Here is a 19350-nt window from a genome sequence, read left to right as displayed (position 1 = left end):
ACAGGGTACCTATTTTGCACTGTTTGTCTGGAACAGGGTCGCAAATTGAGCTGTTTTTCTCTGGAACAGGTCCAGAGTCTCAGCGACTCAGTGGCACACCCCTTTAGTAAATTTTAGGTAGTACCTCTTTCCCCCCCCCCCCCCCCCCCCCCCCCCGATATTATATTCTTAGCCTTACAATTGTACAATGGCTTGAATTCAGGTTTCAATAAAGTGCAAAATAATTAACTGGGGAGCTCCGCTTTTAGGCTTGCCTAAATCTATATATTATCATGTATTTCTTAATCTTTTTTTCATATATTTCGAACAGTAAAAAAAAAAATGCACCTAACGTATCAGCTTTTATTAAACATTTAAAACAAATCGACCACATTTTTCCATGGTCTACACTCTTTTATAGACCATAGAAATGACGTCAGAAAATGTTCAAAACTCAAGTGGAACCACGAGCCGTAGGCGAGTGGTTTCCCTGCAAAGTTTTGGACATTTTATGGATTCAAGGGGTAAGCCAAGTCGCTCCAACTCAATAAACATGAAAAGTAACGAGAAACAGGATGATTGATACATCATTAGTTCATTATTTTTATTTGTTCTCAATATCAAAGTTTGTTTCAAAGTCAATAAGTTTATTGTGGCAATTCAGTATTACATGTAATGTAGCCACCCTCATTTCACGTTTAAATACTTAAACTAAAGACAATAGCACAAACATTTCACAATTCTCAACACGCATACACGAAGAACTTACTTGCGTTAGTCGCAATTCCCCTACACCACGAAATGACTGAAGCTACAACGGATCACTTGCCATAATATTAAAAGTACATGTACATGTAATAAATAATTTGAGCACAAACCAGCTTCGCCATTGGACCCGGACAATAACATTAAGGTCCATCTCGCTTAAGAGCGGCGAAGCGATTTCAAATGTCATTCAAGCTCTGCTACAAACTGCACTCAAAAATGATCGCATTCCAATAGATAGTCTGCAAACCAATTCATGATGTCTCAAATGCACGAGTTCATCAAAAATTTATTTTCTTGAGAGGTTTTAGTGTTTTTCCCGCTCAATTGCTACAAAAGTTGGGCTCTTTCCATTTGAAGACAAATTTGGTGTGGAGAATCCTTGGACAACCCAACCTTTTTCCGGGTTCGCCATGTTTTTCAAGAAAGTTTTGCATTGACAATACAAACAACTTCTACTTCTTAACTCCACTACTACAGTCCTGAAAACAACACATCTGGTAATAGCAGTAATATCAAAATGTAAGTCACCATCAAACATTTTCTACCATTCTCCTTGGGAAAACGAATTATGGTTGTACAAAATAAGGCATCTTTCCTGACATGGTCAAATTCCTCAATCTTATTTACCTTCTTGAATTGTCAAAGAACTAAAAAAAAAACAAAGAGCAATGCAGAAACACTGCTCGGTATTTCGGTAGCAGTTTGGAAAATTGTTTCTATAAATCTTTCCATTCAGTACTATGCAAAAATCATACTTGAAATAGAAAAGTTAGGGGATTTTTTATACAGTTGCCATACTAACACATTTCAGTGCAAAATAAGAGGTATTCGTTGTGGCCAAGTACATAGAATGCAAATTTTAACTTCTTAAATGTGTCACCAAAACAGCCAAAAGACTATTAAGCTTCTAGTTTCTTATCACTCTTCAATATCATTTATATTTGAACTTGAGAAACCCTCCATGAGAAACTTACAAACTGATTACAACTGCTGTGTACAGCACTACTTTAGGAAAATAATAACGAAAGTCTAGATGAAATCTGTATACACAGCAAAATTGACTACTTTGCACGTCTCGTAATCCAGTAACAAATTCCTGATTTATAAAACTTATTTCGTTGCCATATTCTATTTCTCGTCATTACCTACACTGGTTATTATTTCTAGTATGATAAGTACCCTTAACGAAAATCGAATAGAGAGTTCCAAGCGTGACAAACTGAGTTGTATGTACACTATTTAAATTAGGAAAAACATCTAGAGTTACAACAAATAACAAGCATCCTTTAAAGAGCTTTTCCGTCAAACTATTTTGCAATTGCTTTATCGCTCATTTCCTAATATATAATTTCTGTGGTAGACTGACTTTGGTTCATCAACTGCAAATGAAAATTCGTGCTGTTTTCTACGCTGTGATTTCTGACTTGGCAGAAGTAGCCAGCCTAAAATAATAACAACAAAATATGCATTAGTAGAGTAAATACCAATACAAAGCCAAATGTGTTCACCATCAAGGATCGTCTTTAAGTGCAATATGTAAATATACATGTAAATGTAGTATCACAAAAACGTACGGAGACTGAAGAAGAGTCGTAAGCCCCCATTTGTAGACGTTCTTTAGATCATTGGTGATTGCACATCTTTCGATGGTGATTAACTAAAGAAAGTCTTTGTAGGAGACTAACTTCATACTATTCAAGCTAATATCAGCAAAAAGAAATCGTGATTCATGTAAAACTCAGATGTGTGCAGTGGCAGACCTTAAGTGTTCCTGTAACAGTGCTTTGGTTTGGACATCAGTACAAGTTGAGAGTAAAGCCACTAATCTGTCGGCTGCCTCAAGGTTCCTTCCCAGCTGTTTCACCGGTACGTCTTGGAACTCACTCGCTACTTGAGATACAATGTTTAACCTGGAAAAGCAGAGAATAACGTACAGCTGGTCACTTATGTCCAGGATTGAACGCAAGTATTGTTTAATAAGGACTACATGTTTGACTGGTTTATTTGACATATTCATATTACTTCATATTTGACAGAATTAGGTGCGGTTTGGTCAACTTTTATCAATGAGGACACTTTGTAATGCCTATCATGAAGAGCGTGCATCTCAATACTGTTAAATCCCGGACAGCTGGTGACGACAAGTTTGATTGATTTGTTGTTTTTTAGTCCCGTTATCCGTAAAAGGGTCCCTTACCTTTTACAATGCCTACTTAGACCTTCTAACAACTTTTTTAGAGCAGTTTTTAATTGAGTGTCGTAAAACCAAAACCAAAGTAATAACTCCGGCCAATCACAAAGGACACAGACAATCCAGTAAACCAATCAAAACTCGAAGCAAATACATGTAGCTGGCACGAAGCGCGGGAAAACGTGCGCGAGCTAGTCACGATTGGTTTTGGTTTTCCCTCTGATTGGCTAAGAAAGTGGTGCGAGATTTTTAAGCCAATCACTAAGCGTAGTAATTCAAAACCAAAACAAACACAATTTACTTTCGACACTCAAGTGAAAACCGCTCTACTAGCCTGCAAACACCGCACACTGCTACAATGGTGTAAAACACTAACAGGTGGAATCGGTCTCTGTTCGCAGATAACCTTTTCATCGACACCTTTCTTCTGCTAGCTATTACAAATGGAGATTATGTTTCTTCATTTACATGTAACAATTTACTTTTTATTAATCGCATTTTTCAATTGCATAACCATTGGTTTACGTCATATTCAAAAAACTATTCAAATGGCTGTTTCTTTTTTTAATTTGTCTTGAAAATTGTAATAGATTGTCATAGCAGTACTTGCTATTAGATTGTAATAAATAAATTGTAACAATAAAATTATTCTAATAAATATAAACATCAAAAGATCAACTTCTGTTGTCAAATGAGCATATTACCCGGTTATTTCTGTTCAAAAATTACTCAATGAAAATGTAACGGAAACAATATGCAAACTTTTTTGGAGGTTTTCAAATAAAACCCAGCATGATTGATTTTGAAAGGGAAATATTGTCTTACCAAGATTTCCGTATGTCGTCATCTGACTCAGTTAAACCGTTTGATATGACAGCTGCCCGTCCTAGAAGTATGCTCAAAATTCCTACACCAAACTGAAAGCAGACAAGTGAAATTAAGGCGCGTGCCGTGTTTACAAGTTTGTCAGGTATTGCCACTATTTTACGTAATAAAATACTGTGTAAATTTTGGCCTTTTAAATAAAGCAATGAATAATGAAATAAATAATAAAATACATAAATAATTTAATAAATAAATAAGCAAACAATATGTACCAGTTAAAAACTGATAGACAGTAACTTTGTAGGATTTTGGGTTTGACTTTGTATTTGAAGCTTTAAGGGGGATGTGTTTAATGTTTTCGTCTAGATGATTCCAAACTTTTACAGCTGCAAATCGAATGTTGAATTGACCAAAGTTTGTTTCAATGGTGTTGATGTAATAGGTTGATTTAAAAGTAATTCTTGGAGGATCATAACATGAATAAAATGTGATTACTGGATAATAAATCCCTTGGCTACAACATTGCCCTCTGAAATTTTTTCAATTTTTTTTTGTCAACCTCATGGTTTGTTGACAGATATAACAGTCTCCAGTAGTAAATAAGTATAATAGTCTCCTTCAAAGGGCCTGGGTGGGTGCCACCCGAGGTTTTTCTTTCAGTTTCTGGTGTCGGTCATGTCTCTATTGTGACCACTCTGAGGTTTTTTTTCTCATTGCTTCGCCACTCATGGCGATGGCCTTCAGCCCCCCCCCCCCCCCCCCTTAAAAAAAAGACAATACAGTAACTCCCAAAATGATTCTCGGTTTACTTTCCATAGAAATGTTCAAGATGTATTTTGCACTTCAAACACACCTGATTAAGTAGAACTACTCTCAGCGGTGATCCTTGACTGCTTGGTGCAGACACCATGCCTTGCAGACACTGGATCACAACTGATGGAGACACCAGTTCAGACACACGATTTAGGGGAACCATTAAATGATGCAAGCTCTGTGGTGAGAAGAAATGACAAATGACACTCTAAGTACAGAAGGTCACCTTGAATGTTTTTCATAGCCTACCAGAGAACAACCACAACAAAAGGTTGATAAAGAGTGCCATTTTTGTTTTGGGAGGGGGAACATGTGGGAGTAGAAGGTTTTTCTTTAAATTGTTGCTCTGTAAACTGCAAAAGAGCTGTTACAAAGTTCCCTGCATTTCAAAACTATCAGTGAGTAGGTATAGTACAAAATCACTGTGCTGCCCCGATTTTTTGTTCCTTTTTGACGTGACAAAGAAAATAAAATTTGAAAGAGGGTTTTGTGTTATGTTATTACTTAGAGTATTATAGCGTATGTAAAGGATAATTTTCTTTGCACTTTATAGGAAGATGCATATAGTGCTGTGTTGTAAAATGCCATTCTTACCTCTCCACTAATGTCCTTTTTAATCAGCGATGAAATATTCCTGGTAATTGCCATTAACACTGCTTCAACTTGAGCCTAGAATTACACATTAAATGTTCATTCATTACTTCAAAAAAAGGAAAAAATACTACAAACATGGAGAATGTACTGTAGGAATGGTAAGCTTAATCTTGAGCTTTATCAAATTGCAGTGATACAGCATGTTTCACGGTAATTTGTTTTAATCAAAAGTGCTTAGCAATCTATTTATCCACTGGAACTAAACCAAAGTCCAAAGCCTGTTACTTATTGTTATATTTCTCTTTTAATATCTGTGTTGAGAATTCAATGGTGTATCAAGCAATGACATAACCCCAAGTTTTAATGATTTTATTCATACAATGTGGCGTTTTCAAGATATATTTAATTAAATGCTCTCACAGTCGAACTGAGTCCATTGCAGGTTGCTACCTGGCATTTTACTGGGTTGCTCAAATGATTTGTCAATATTCATTTGTACAAAAAGAAAGACAAATGAATCTCTCACATTGCTTTTTCTGCAATCATGTAAAAGAACCCTGATTGAGTTTCATTTGCACATGTGAGCAAACCACTAAACTCATAAAAAAGACTCAACTGTGGTGTAGATAAGCAGGTATGTGTTACTAAATAATATAAAAAATGTATTTAACATTGTGACTTAAAGATACAAGTCTTACCGTGTTAAACATGGGTAGAGCCCTACTGAGAAGAAGTTTGCCTTTATGCACTGATAGAAATTGCACAAAGAATTCATCATCACACCTGAGATAATGCAAGGAAAGGTAATCAAGTTAAGGGCAAAGATTGAAGAGCATGCTGTAGCAACAACATCTGCAAAATCAAGTGCCTCCTTGTACCTTTATAAGATGTTATGATACATGAAGGAAAAATACACACATATGTATGTCGTCAGTTGTAGCATTTGTGTCTCACCTAGACAATGTCTACAGCAGATAATTCTGTTGAGGCATAGTACCCCTACAAATCTAAGTAGTTAAATAAAAAATAACAAGCACTATTAAATGAAAAAAAGTGAATTTAGTTGACATACTTTGCAGAATCTTCAACAGACAGTTTCAAGAGGTTGAACAGCTTTGTAACAGTGAGTTGCCTGGTTTCAAAGAGTTCATTCCTGAAACAAAAGTACAACATACATGTATACACATTAAATACATATGTTGCCCTATGGTATATTACATGTAGGTGTACTTCTCACCGTGTGTTTCATTACATGCACTGTTGCTTAGGAGTGGAACATGTACATGTAATTGCCCAGCAGTTTAAGGCTTTATAAATTAATTAATTTTTTGGGTGCCAAAAACATGTAAATATCTTGCAAAAGGACTTGGAAAAAATGTAATATTATAGCCCAAACTTCTAAATTCTTAGTAGTGTTAATAGTATTACATGTACTGTACATACCTTTCTTGTTCTTCCACATGAATTAACTTTTTCTCTAAACTTTCAACATTCAAAAGACAATCATAGCTCTGTAAATAAGAAACAAGTCACTAGCATTTGTAAAAATATTCATTGTTATTTAATTACTCAACTCGAGGTTTAAATAATTCACTCAGCTAGACATGGTTTGATATCAACTCTAACAGCAATACAAAGACTTCAAAAGGCCTAAATTTCAAGTGACTTCTGTGAAAATGGTGCATTGCTCTAATTACAGTAAGACATTTCTGCCCTGCCTTTTGCCTCTACTTCAAAGTAAGGCGGTTATGAAAAGCTGAGACTGATATCTTTTCTGCGAGCCCAAGACCCTTTTAGCCTTGCAAAAGAAAAATCGAGACACAGAGAAGGCATCAAAGGAAAATTCGATAAGTACTATGAGACCCCTGAAATTTGGCTAAAATCTTGCAAGACACACATATTCTTTTGAAGGACCATTCACCACCCCTTTTCTTGTCAGATGACAATGATGTGATGAGAATGTCATAATGCAGATACAATACAATGAACTTGTACATTGTAAACCATTATTAATAAATAATCAATCAGTGTATTTGTTGTGGTTCAGTTTTACCCTTGTCACAATCATTCCTTTAACTAGTGGTAACCACAGGTTAGAAAGTGCGGGCCTCGATGCAGTTAAGAGAAGGTACTGGGAGGGAAGTATTTTAGACAGTGTCGATAAATCACTGGACAAAAGAAAATTATTCCAAGTCAGGTCGAGTAACGCGTCACGCTTAAGTCACGAATGTTTTTTATCGTTTCCTATTGCCGCGAACCAATCAGAGTTGTTTTTTTGATTGACAGTTTTGCGAAGTGTAGTCGAGCACGCGGTGTGAATTGAGATGTGATTTTTCTCCGTCGGCAAACTCGCTTTGTTGTCAGTGTTATAAGGAATTTCTCGAGAATAACCATTGTTGGAATCATTCGCTTTGCCGTAGTTTATCTGTGATACAATCACAGCAGATCTTCTCCAAAGCAACACCTATAAAACAACGTCTGCAAAACGTAATGTCTGCAAGACAGAAGCCTCGATCTAATGTGCCAAACTGTTGATTTTTCGCATTCTTATCGCTCTTGGAGACAAGATTTTTCTCTTCCGGTGCTACAACAAACTGTCGTGATTGACACATTTTTTGCATTCCGATCGTTCTTAGTGGAAGAACAAAATTTTCAACTTCCAGTTTGCAGATAGTCTTTATAAACGTGGCGCGCACGCGTAATACGCAATCCGCTGGTCACTGTCAAGATTAGTTATTACTAAGCAACAAAACAAAGGACAACACCAATTTGTACAAAGGGGAAAGTGAAACACATCATATATCCATATGAAATTTTTGTTGTACTTGAAAATATAATTATAACCATTTACATATCCATCAGTCTTAAGTGATAACAAACCAGTGTACCTTTTCTATAGCAAGTAGCAGCTTGCTGCGTCGCTTTGTGTCTTTCATAGGGGTTGAGCTGCCTTGTTTTTCCTGGGTAAGGGAAAAACCAACATTAATGAATAACAAGCAGTACTGTATTTCCTGTCCCCTTAACTTCCACTTGTGTTTCCAAAACTCCATGAAATGAAATACTTTATTAAAGTGTCTGAAGTATTTAGCTTAAAAAAACTAATTGTGGACACTATTTACATTGTTATATATCTAAGCTATTTAAAGTTAAAATATTTACACTTAAATTCTAAGAAGAAGAAAAACTGAAGAATCGTACTACATACATTAATAAATAAATAAATCAATAAATTACAATAGAATATAAAATTTTATCATAAAAGTAGGTGAAAGATAAAAATTGCAGTTAAGAGTTAAAAATTAAAAATTTAAAAATGTATATCGGCTAGCTGCATATGTCACATTGACACTCAGTTTGTATAAGACGGGTGAGGCCTTTTTTTAAAATACTGTTTTTAAAACTCGTGACATTATGTTTTTCTCTATCACTGTGGTCTAGTTTGCTCCATAGATAAGGCCCGAAATATCGTAAAGAATGTTTTCCATAATGTACTGTGCGAAAACGTGGAATATTAAAATCAGCGTTCCTCAGATTATATCGTTTCTTTGGTACAGACTTGGCAGACCTGCTCTTTTCAGTAGCTCACTGTAGGTCTCCGATTGGGATTTAAAGACTGCCCTGAGTGCGCGCTCTTGAACTCTCTCCATTTTCTTCTTATCAGATGATTTGCAAAAGTGCCATACAATATCACAATATGTAAGGTGAGGCAAAATACTAGATTTGTACAGCTGTAACTTTGCAGACCATGGAATTAGATTACGTAGTCTCATTAACACCCCAACCTTACAACTCGTTTTCTTGCAAATATCACTAATGTGTTCACTAAATGTCAGTTTGTTGTCGATGGTTACACCAAGAATTTTAAGATACTCCGATGATTTGACTTCATGACCATCGAATTCCATCTTCAGTGCATATTCAGGGGTTCTCTTGGAAGGTTGTGGATCAAGGGTAAGGATCTGGTATTTCTGAGGGTTGGCTTGCAGTAGGTTCTCCTTGTACCACTGTGACACTGCCTCTGTTTCTCTCCTAAGAGTTTGGGCGGCCTTCTGTATATCATTATCATTGGCGTATATTTGGTGATCATCAGCATACATAAATAGACTAGCAGACTGCCTATGTAGCGAGAGATCATTTTGGAACAGATTCCAGAGAAGAGGCCCGAAGGAGGAGCCTTGTGGACACCCCCTTTTTTGTTCTTTCCATGCGCTGTGCGCTTCTTGTAGTTTGACTCTGTTTCTTCTACGCTAAAGAAAGGATCGCAAAAGATTTAGTGCTCTTTCAGAGAAGCCGTATGCTTTAAGTTTCTGGATCATTAGTGCAGGGTGCAATGAGTCAAAAGCTTTGCTCATATCGGTGGATAGAACAGTCACGTACTCCTTATTATCAGCAGCCATTTTCCAGTCCTCAGTTAGCCTTATCAACGTAGTTTCACAGCTATGTGTCTTTCTGTAGGCAGACATTTTCTGATATAGGTGTGGATTCATGGTTTCCATGATTTGCTTGGAAAGTAATGACTCAAATACTTTTTCAACAGAGTTCAGTACTGTTATAGGTCGGTAATTTCCCGGATCGGTTTTATCTCCTTTCTTGAAAACAGGAGTCCATTCTCCCATTTTCCACGTGTTAGGCAGTTCTTGCTTACTTGCACTTGCTTACTTGCACTGACAACCTTTTATATATTAACATGGTATAAACTGAAAATGTTTGAGGTAGCTAATTACCTGTTCTGATCCTTTACTGATGTGCATTAAATCCACCATTTGTCTGGGATGCTGTACAGATGATGATGACACCTTTCCTAAAGTACCTTGAAAGTCCACTTTAATAAAGAAAACAATCTTTGTCAACTAGAGTATAAAAGTTCAACTACTGAAGAACACACACAGTAGAGCTCTTTGCATTTAAAGTGATAAACAACAACAACAAACCCTGAACATCTTTACCTAATTGCATTGGGAACTTGGTTAAAGTCTCATGTGGAAGATTACAATAACAGGCACAGTTCATGACAAAAGAGAAGCCTACAAAATTAATACCCAAGGTATACTGTTTGTATCTGTATAATAGGCTAGATTTTACTTACTTGGAGTGTAGTTCTTTTTCTCTCGTTCAAACTGTGGCAAGGCCATCTTTGTTGTTTCTCTACTTGTTTTGTTATCTTGAACATTATGCTGTACACCCTCTGTTTGCTTTGCTCGTTCTTTGGCAGCCTTTCTTCTGGTGTATGTCTGGAAATGTTCAGGCACAAAACAACAAGTATTTTTTATAATGATCATAACTAAAATGACACTCATACAATATGATGAAACAACAAACAATAAAAGAGAACTAAACATGTATGTAACTCATGCGAAGTACATGTACGGGAAATTACATGCGGGATTGGGTACATGTACAGTGTATTACAGCCAAGTTATGATCAGTTTTGCTCGCTTTGGATCAGCTGAAGAAACGGAAACACATGCCCATTTTGGTTACAGCACATGCATTACCTTTTAAAACTAACAAGAGAGCAAAATGAGAAACAGAAGTAAAATAAAAAACACTATTATTTACTATTTTTTTGCTTGCATGGTGGAATGAAATTACTCAAAAAAGTGGTTGATTGATAATGATGCTTTGTACATGTTCCTTGCAAAGATTATGTTTTTTAAACACTGATTGGGGACCAAAACCTCCTAAAAAATGTATTGTAATGGCATTTCCTTTTTTGTGAGTGATAAATAAAGTATAATACTAACCTGAAAGTAATAATCATCAAGTTCAGGTTCATTGCTGGTAAGTTGAAGGAGTTGAATCTTGATCAACCATTCCTTCTCTCTTCTTGTCATGAGACCAGCATACGGATCATCACGTCTTGGGCCACTCTCAACTGTATTCAGTATACTGTGAATTTTCCTCTCTAAATCAGTAAACTGGTGATGGTGTTCACCTCTGTCCTGCTGTCTGGGTGAGCGGTTGTCATTGGAAAATCTGTTGTCATACTGTTGTCTTGGATAATTCTGTCGTGGGTCTGGATAGCGTCGGTTAGGAAGCTGTGGGCTGGCAAACCTTGGGTGATGTGGACTCATTGGAAAGTTCATCATGCCCCCTCGCAGCATCATGTGACCTTTATTGGACAATCAAGGTGGATTTAGTGTTTTTAAACAGCAAATACAGTAGAACCCCGATATCATATCAAGGAATCGTTATATCAAAATTACCGATATAATGATATGGTTGTAAAGTAACTGAATACAGTATCATTTTTGTATATCATCGTACAAAGCTGTTGTCAGAAACATTAGAGATTACTCAATTACTGTTATGTTATTGGATTAAATTCAATATTATTTTGCTTTAAGTGTGACTGTCTACTGATAATATCATTATATTGGGAAAGATTTTACGTTAGGTTTGCTAAATTCTCATTCTTATATTGGGAATATTGTTATTTTGAAGGTTGTTATATTGGAGTTCTGTCTGTCCCATACATTTTACTGTAACTTTTGGCGGGACATAGAATATTCACTGTTATACCGGAAATATAATTATATTGAGGATTGTTATACAGTATCAGGGTTCCACTGCAGCATGTACATCAGCATATATATCAAATGCATCAAAAGATCTCTAATTAGGTATTATTATACTTTTATAAATACGTTTTTCAAAAAGAAGTACAGTACATGTATGGAGAGCTGACTAAATGCAGCAAAATTGCCAATCTTCACAAAATATTCACTCCAAAACAAGCATCAATGGGCTTAAAGATGAATTCCAGTCCGTACTGCGCAATCTCGGCTGCAATGTTTATGTGAGCCCACACGAAGGGAATGTTTACAAGCAAAACTAAAAATTCCGCGACAAACTTACCTTTTTCTTCATTATTAACGCCAGGTATCCTTGCAGAACAAAAAACGAGTAGAAGAACCTTGACGCTATTTCAAACCGACGTTTCAGCTCATCGGAAACTCTTGAACGAAATGGCGGACTAAAAACGTCATGTATGCTGTCACCGAAGTGTAACGTTTCAACGAATTCAAAACAAAAACGTAAACAAACCCCGAGTCTGCGCAGTACGGACTGGAAATCAGCTTTAACAAGAAGTTAGTTTAGTACCCACCAGGATCTGAGTGCATCATGGGATATGGATGTCTTGGAAAAGGTGGTGTTCTTGGTGTTCGCATCATGTGAGGACCTGGGCCTGGCATACCAGGCATTCCACGCATTCCAGGTGTACCACGCATTCCATGAGTACCATGCATTCCATGAGTACCATGCATTCCAGGAGTACCAGGCATTCCAGGAGTACCAGGCATTCCAGGAGTACCAGGCATTCCAGGGGTACCATGCATTCCAGGAGTACCAGGCATACTTGGTATGGGGTGTTTGGATGGACTGGGTCTGTGCTGAAACATCTGCGGAGGTACTGGTGGAGTGTGCTGCAAACAACAATCATCCAATTTAAACACAATTTGAATCAGTTTCCCTTTTTATTCATCCTTTGTGAGAAAGATATCTGTGATTCAAGCTGAAAAATCCCCATTTAAATTGTCTGCAGTACTACATAGTGTACTACTATGATACACTCTGTTGTACACAAGAACAAACCAATCAGAAACACTGTCTCGATCTTTATAGTGCTACTTTATTAGTAAAAATATTATTTTGGCACAAACACATATCCTTATCAAGTTAGATGGTTGGTCCAACCAGTCATGTAATGAGAGACCTAGTGTTGTTCCCATTAGCATTGACCAAGGGCATTGATTATTTTTAACTGTTTGTAAAACTGTAAGTGTTATCAAGGTCTGGCAAAGTTAAAGCCAGTTTTCAACTAGAACTTGATCATATACACAATGCATCTTCTAATCAGTACCTACTGTACATATTAATATTTTTATCGCATTTGTGTCGCTGCTTAGCATTAGTTTTTGCTATAACTCAGGTACTAACCATCCTTGCTGCAGGAGAATGCAAGCCTGGAGGTGTCATCATAGGTCTTGGAATACCAGGAGGGGGCTGTCCAATCATTAATTTGCGAGGTGTCTGCTTTGGCCCTTCAGGCACCTGTTGCAGAGCATCCTCAGGGCCTGTAAGTTCCTTCTCTAAGTCTTCCAATTTGATTGCATTAACAGGCTGGGGCTTCTTCATAAAACGACTTGGTGGTACAAGACCTTGACGCGGCACTGCTTGCACAATTGATGAGTCATCCTGCAAAGACAACAATAGTTGACAATCAGGACACGGTAAAAAACATCCAGTGCTGTTCTTGAAAAGACCTGTACAGTCTTGTGCAAAGCATCAACAAAGCATAACATAAATCTCAAACTTCATTTTTGCATAACTGTTGCTTACAAACAACAATTCAGTTGAAAATTTGTAATAGGGAAAGGCCAAGTTTTCATTGTTCTGAAAGCCACATCTGTACTACAATTATTGTACATGTGAACAAGTTCAACCTTCCCAATTCTTGGATGCTGGCCACTACAAAGAACGTATTCACATTGTATTTACCTCAAATGCTGGTGAGAACGGTCTCCTTGGTGTGCGTTTCCTCTCTCCCTCTGCCTTCAGCAGCTCTGCCAGTGGTGATTGCTGAGTATTCACTGGTCCTTTGTTAGTGTTTTCTTTATCAAGTTTAGAAGGCGATCCCCATATATTGGAAGATGGTGATATCTTAAAAAAAAATTAATTTGTAGTTTCATAACTGAACAGATGATACCAAGCAACCCTTATGTAGTTTTAGTTTTGATTAAAAGATAACTAGTAATACGTGACTCGCAGGGCCTCGCGAGCTCTGGGTTGGGGAGGGAGGGGGGTCTTATAAATAAGGAGTGATAACCGGTTTTAACCGGTGATTTGTTATTGTTGCCTGTCGGACATGGCCGCGCACCCTCGTTCCCAGGGTCTACCCGCTTTGAAATGGCGGCTCTTTCTGGTTCGTAAAGAGGTATAAAGCGTTGGGAAGCGCAGGCTATTTTCAAATTCGATCATTGGATATTCGCATTTTGGACATTTATTTCAGGGCATTAAAAGAAGCGAACGGCAGGAGGATTCGAACCCCCCCCCCCCCTGATGGCCGGGTTTATAGCCTGAATAGGCGTTGGGGAGTATTATGTGGAAATCAGTGTTATTTTATCGAAAAAAAGGATAAAGAGGCTCAGGATTCGAACCTACAAAAAAAGTAAAAAAAGAAAAAATCCTTAGCCGGATTCGAACCCTGCCCTCAGTCCCGAGATCTGGGTTCGCGCTCACACGCCACCAGCGCGCGGCCGTGTGACGTCATTTCCCACCGCTCACACCGTACTCCACACAGATTTCTCCGCCTGGCCCTTTGAGGGACAAACCTCGCTCGGCCCCCCGCGAGGAATTATATCAAATACTTGACAGTGTTTTATCACATTTCTAAACACCTCAAAGTTTGTCACTCTATTCTGGGTGTTTGGAAATGTGATGAAACGTGCTCCCTCTCTTGTGTTCAATATATTACTTACAGGTATGTTGTACCCCCCCCCCTGGGGGGGGGAAGCACTCCCATATATGAGCTATATAGGTATGTGCCATTGTGAAGGGTATGGTTTACAAGCAGTTTAGTCTGGGATAGGATATAGAAATCAGAGAGTTTTTGGTTTCGAATAGGGTATCACTTGCCAAGAAACTGATCAGTGGTATGAAGATTTAAGTCCAGAATGGGAATAGAACCTCGGAAGAGAAAGAGGCTCCCCTAGACGTGAATAACATCTTTGTGACAACGTTGTTGACAGATGGTTTTTCCATTAAAAACACTTATAGTGATGCAGTTCTAAAAAGATGCAAGTCTGGGATAGGGTAGGGATTTTCGGTATCTAGTCTAGTATAGGGTTGCAATACCAGCTGAAGATGGTCTGGTATAGGGTAAGGGTTTCAGAGTCCCAGCGGCACACCACCACCCAAAAATATACAAGGTGCCCCCCGGGCATTGTACAGTATATGTTTGTAACTAAAGTTGATTTTTTTCCTCTGTATACAGGTACATGTGGTATATGTATCTTGTGTTTAGAGTTACATATACCATATTGTGATAAACAGTACAAAATGTAAATGTTTGTGCAGTGTTCATATAAAACTCACCAGATCATGTAATGACGTTGATGAAGTTGGACTGGAAAGAGGTGATGTGCCATCCCATACTGGGTTAATACCTGACGGGTGCTTGATGTCCTGAGCAATAAAAAACAGTCCTATTATACAACTTTCCTATGAATAATATGCATGGTTAATGACTGAAAAAGGAAGCTCTAGTGCAAGATGAGAAGCGTAGTGTATTATGTACCACCCACATAATTATTGTACATGTATATGTTGTGGTTCAATTTTACATTTGGTTCAAAATTTTTCAAACCAGTTTGATTTTTATTTTTCATTGTCTTATGTTCATTACCATAATCTGAAACAAAGGGAAATAAAAATCAAACTGGTTTGAAAAATTTTAAACAAAGAAAAAATAACCTCAACATATACAGCAAAGCGAAAAATATGCATGTACACCATTTCTTAAAAGGACTTGGAAAATTAATGTATGCTTAAGAGGAAACAGAGCCCTTTGTTGTACATGTGAACTTAGCAATTGTTACAGGTAGAATAATACATTCTATTTGTAACAATTATTCAGTTTACAGTACATGTATAATAGCTCTAGTGAATGTGCATTTTGTTGATAGTTAATGGCATTAAAGTAACTTTTCTAATACCTTGTACTTTGATGATACTTTAGGGATGGGTATAGAATCACTTTCATCATCATCAACTAGTTTGGTCAGGTTTTGTTCAAGAATTTCCTGTTAAAAGAGGTTACATAATTGCTGTAAATACAAAACAACTGTCTATCTAGTAACAAAACAAATGATTATTAATTTTCCCCCTCTCTTAATACACAGAAAACATGTGTATCTTTGTGGAAGTGGAATTTGTGTATGTAGGATACATACACAAATTCCTGCTTTGTTACTGGCTAAGGAAACTATAGACAAACAAAAAAACAATGTTGGAGATCACAAAAACAATAGCAGCTACACAGCTAATTACAGGCACATAGGCACCAAATAATTACCAAATCTGTTCTGTTTTAAAAAAAAATGTTTCTGAAGCAAAAAAAAAAAAAAAAAAAAAAAAAATTGCATTTGAAGCATTTATTACTGGCTTGGCTTAACAGGGGAAACATTTCCTTGCTTAGCCAGTCCTTAAGGGTCTACAGAAAGATATTTCAACAGTAACCAACATTTTCAGCTGCTCCCACAGTACAGTAAAAACCTTAGGGTTAGGGTTAGCGTGTAAGAAAAAAACAGTGAAAAAAAAAAAAAACTAGAGATAAGGCCTCCATCTTAAACAAAAAAAAACCTGTTTAGCAAAAACAAATTCTTATAGGGTAAAAAAAAAAACAACTATAAAATTTTTGGTGCAATGGGTACATTATAAAATATTTATAATGAAGAAAGACAGATTTTATACTATTTCTGATAATAACAACAATGTCTACCCTGTAGAAATTAAGAACCTTATTAAGAACCTACTTAGCCTAAACTGTCAATAAGTACCCCATAATAAAGATACCTGTTTTGCCAAACGCTGAAAAAAGTAGGTTCTTACACGCGGGTTTTTACTGTAGTTTACAATAATATACATGTGTATGTTGTACAAATGTACCTCTTCTCGATCGAGCTCATTCTCAGAATCATCACTATGAGTAGTTTCCTCAGTTCTTGGTGGCTTTGTTTTAGAATCCTCATGCTCTAATCCAAGCCCCTTTTTCCTGAGCCAGTCATCAAATTGTGTTCCAGGTGTGCTTTCATCGTGTATGCCTGCTAGTTTTCTGTGAGCAATTTCCCAATCATCCTCTGTAAATAAAGTAAAAAATACATGTACACAGTCAGTAATAAAAAAGCAACCATTTTTAAATTACAATTAGCATTTAAAACAATTTTGTTTTACATCTTTGATACATCACTGTCGAGTTTAATTGATAAATGCCACTGAGCTTTTTGTGCATATACTAGCATACCCACAGGCCCAGTCTGACTCCCTACGCATATATTGTGTGTAAAGACAACTGTACTTGTAAGTTATTTTTTGTCACATTCAGTCACATTCCACACGTCCACACTTTGCCAGGCTCTTTAAAAATTGCCAAACGGTGGGGGATTTCAAGTAACTAATAATGTGTCTTACTATTCTCTCTGAAAGATGGATGTTAAAACAAGGACGAAACTGTCCCACAGTCTCATTTCTTTCTTAAAGGGAATGTTGGCTGAAAAACAGTTTAAGCTCACAAGTGAACTAAATGGCTATTTTTAATGGTTCCTGGGGTTTATGTTGAGATCTCCATTTCTGGTTTAAATGAGAAGTGTTCACTTTTACCTTACTGGAACTTAACACTACACAGCCATTATATCTGGAGTTAAACATGTCTTGGGGCTTTAATGCATGCTGTTCCAACAGTTCTACTAACTGTCTCTTCTGCCAACACTTAAATTATTTCACCAATGTTTGCTACTACTATCCTTGAAATTACTTTAGCAATTTTTGCCTTATTCTAAATATTGTTCACTTGAAACTTCCTTACGCTGCATGACGTAATAGAAAGGAATTTATAGAAGTAAAGTAATTATTTCACCAATGTTTGCTACTACTATCCTTGAAATTACTTTAGCAATTTTTGCCTTATTCTAAATATTGTTCACTTGAAATTTCCTTACGTTGCATGACGTAATAGAAAGGAATTTATAGAAGTAAACAGAAAAAAAATGATGCAATTACTTCAACACTACTGCAAGGGATATTAAATATCAACAACACGAAACACATTCATACCGCTTGTTTTGCCTTAGTTTTGCGTAAAAACCAGGAGGAAGTATAAAATCACGCAACCCAGTTTCTAGTTTTAACTAAATTTACCACGTGGTTCTGTCGGTTACTCAACTGCAAGCGCATCTTTTGTAAATTCAGCGTAAATTTAACGTCACAGCACTTCAAATGTCAACTTACCCAAAGCTCCTGCACCAAATGTATCGTCATTTAGCTGATCATAGTGGTCTCCTTCCTCGAGATTCGTCAGCGTCGGGTCCAATTCGGACAAGTCTTCGTCTTCAAAGGCCTACAATATGACAAAAACAAAGTAACAGTTTAGTAGAATGTTGCTTCTCGAATACGAATAACCTTCAATTAGAAACTATTTCGCCCGAGAAATAAATTAAATGAAAACGTACCGGAATCTCTGGATTGAAACCAAAGAAAGGGTCCGCCATGTTGACATGTTGAACGTGCAACGACTGCGCATGTCCTGTGCCAAATATCTTTGGTACCCAGTCTCCTGCTCTTTCAACTCCGCGCGAGGGCGCGCGCACGCTTCAAAAGAAGTACTGTACTTTTAATGCCTATTTGATTAAATGACTACAGAGGAATTTAAACAAGTTTACAGTGCAGATAACTGACAGAACTAAATTAACTTACGTATTCAGAAAATCTGCTTAGCATTCTGTTGGGATTGTGCGCTGGGATTACGATTTAGTACGCTTTCAAACACTGTCAAAAGTTTAGTAAATACACTTGAAATTTTAGCATCACTCTGAAATCCGAGTGCATCAACGAAAATGTACAAAAGTGACGCCGTCACTGCATTTGATCGCATCTACTCTTTTAGAACTACGTGAAACTTTTAACACTTCGTTGTTAAGTAATAAAAGTGACGGCAAATTTATTTTGACTGAGAGGTCTCTCTTGTTTAAACGGAACTGCCACTTGACTCGTTCAAATTGCACTCAAGTGATGGACTTCCGACATGTTCTGACATAAACAACTTAGCTTCCATCCATTTCAGACCTGTGCGCAAGCTTCACGAAATGCTTCTAGAGGAAACTGGGTTTGACATCTTTCTTTTGTCGGCGTCAATTTTCTTAATTTGCGGGCGAATTTTTTTTATGTTAAGAGGCATTAGTCACAACAACGTCGGGTTGTTTGCGGTTGGGATTGAATTTGCGCCTCTAATTAATTGCACGACTTCCTGCACGACTTGTTTTGACAACACTGAAACGACGACGCACAAACTGCACAGGACAGTGTCAAGCAAACTGATGCTTGGTAAACGGAGACATTGAAACGCACTCAAGATGAGAGGCTGACGCAAATTAACAAAACAAGAACTTTAACACAATACAGGC

The 19350-nt window shown here is 37.1% G+C and overlaps 1 protein-coding gene across 1 annotated transcript; it reads right to left on the bottom strand.

Moving 5' to 3' along the window:
• Positions 1-569: 569 nt before the first annotated feature.
• LOC144644184 (uncharacterized) lies at positions 570-18575 on the bottom strand. Its single transcript, XM_078503609.1, has 20 exons — positions 18400-18575; positions 18179-18287; positions 16841-17031; positions 15889-15975; positions 15269-15358; positions 13673-13834; positions 13112-13369; positions 12279-12597; positions 10915-11282; positions 10257-10401; positions 9895-9992; positions 8059-8130; positions 6614-6681; positions 6243-6323; positions 5869-5953; positions 5171-5245; positions 4617-4754; positions 3764-3855; positions 2508-2657; positions 570-2189 (listed from the first exon to the last, which is right to left on the bottom strand). The coding sequence occupies exons 1-20, from the start codon at positions 18436-18438 to the stop codon at positions 2153-2155; spliced, it is 2664 nt and encodes an 887-aa protein (XP_078359735.1). The 5' UTR covers positions 18439-18575; the 3' UTR covers positions 570-2152.
• Positions 18576-19350: the final 775 nt, after the last annotated feature.

The sequence above is a fragment of the Oculina patagonica genome, chromosome 2 (assembly GCF_052425735.1).
Source record: "Oculina patagonica isolate OP01 chromosome 2, crgOcupat, whole genome shotgun sequence".
Lineage (NCBI taxonomy): Eukaryota > Metazoa > Cnidaria > Anthozoa > Scleractinia > Oculinidae > Oculina > Oculina patagonica.
This window is presented reverse-complemented; position numbering and strand designations above follow the sequence as displayed.

Excerpts from the sequence above, each read along its gene's own strand:
- LOC144644184 (XM_078503609.1), bottom strand. The coding sequence starts at position 18,438 with ATGGCGGACCCTTTCTTTGGTTTCAATCCAGAGATTCCG. Across the intron at positions 17,032-18,178 it reads ATTTGGTGCAGGAGCTTTGG|AGGATGATTGGGAAATTGCT; the intron begins GTAAGTTGACAT and ends CTTTATTTACAG. Across the intron at positions 8,131-9,894 it reads TCAGTAAAGGATCAGAACAG|GAAAAACAAGGCAGCTCAAC; the intron begins GTAATTAGCTAC and ends TCCCTTACCCAG.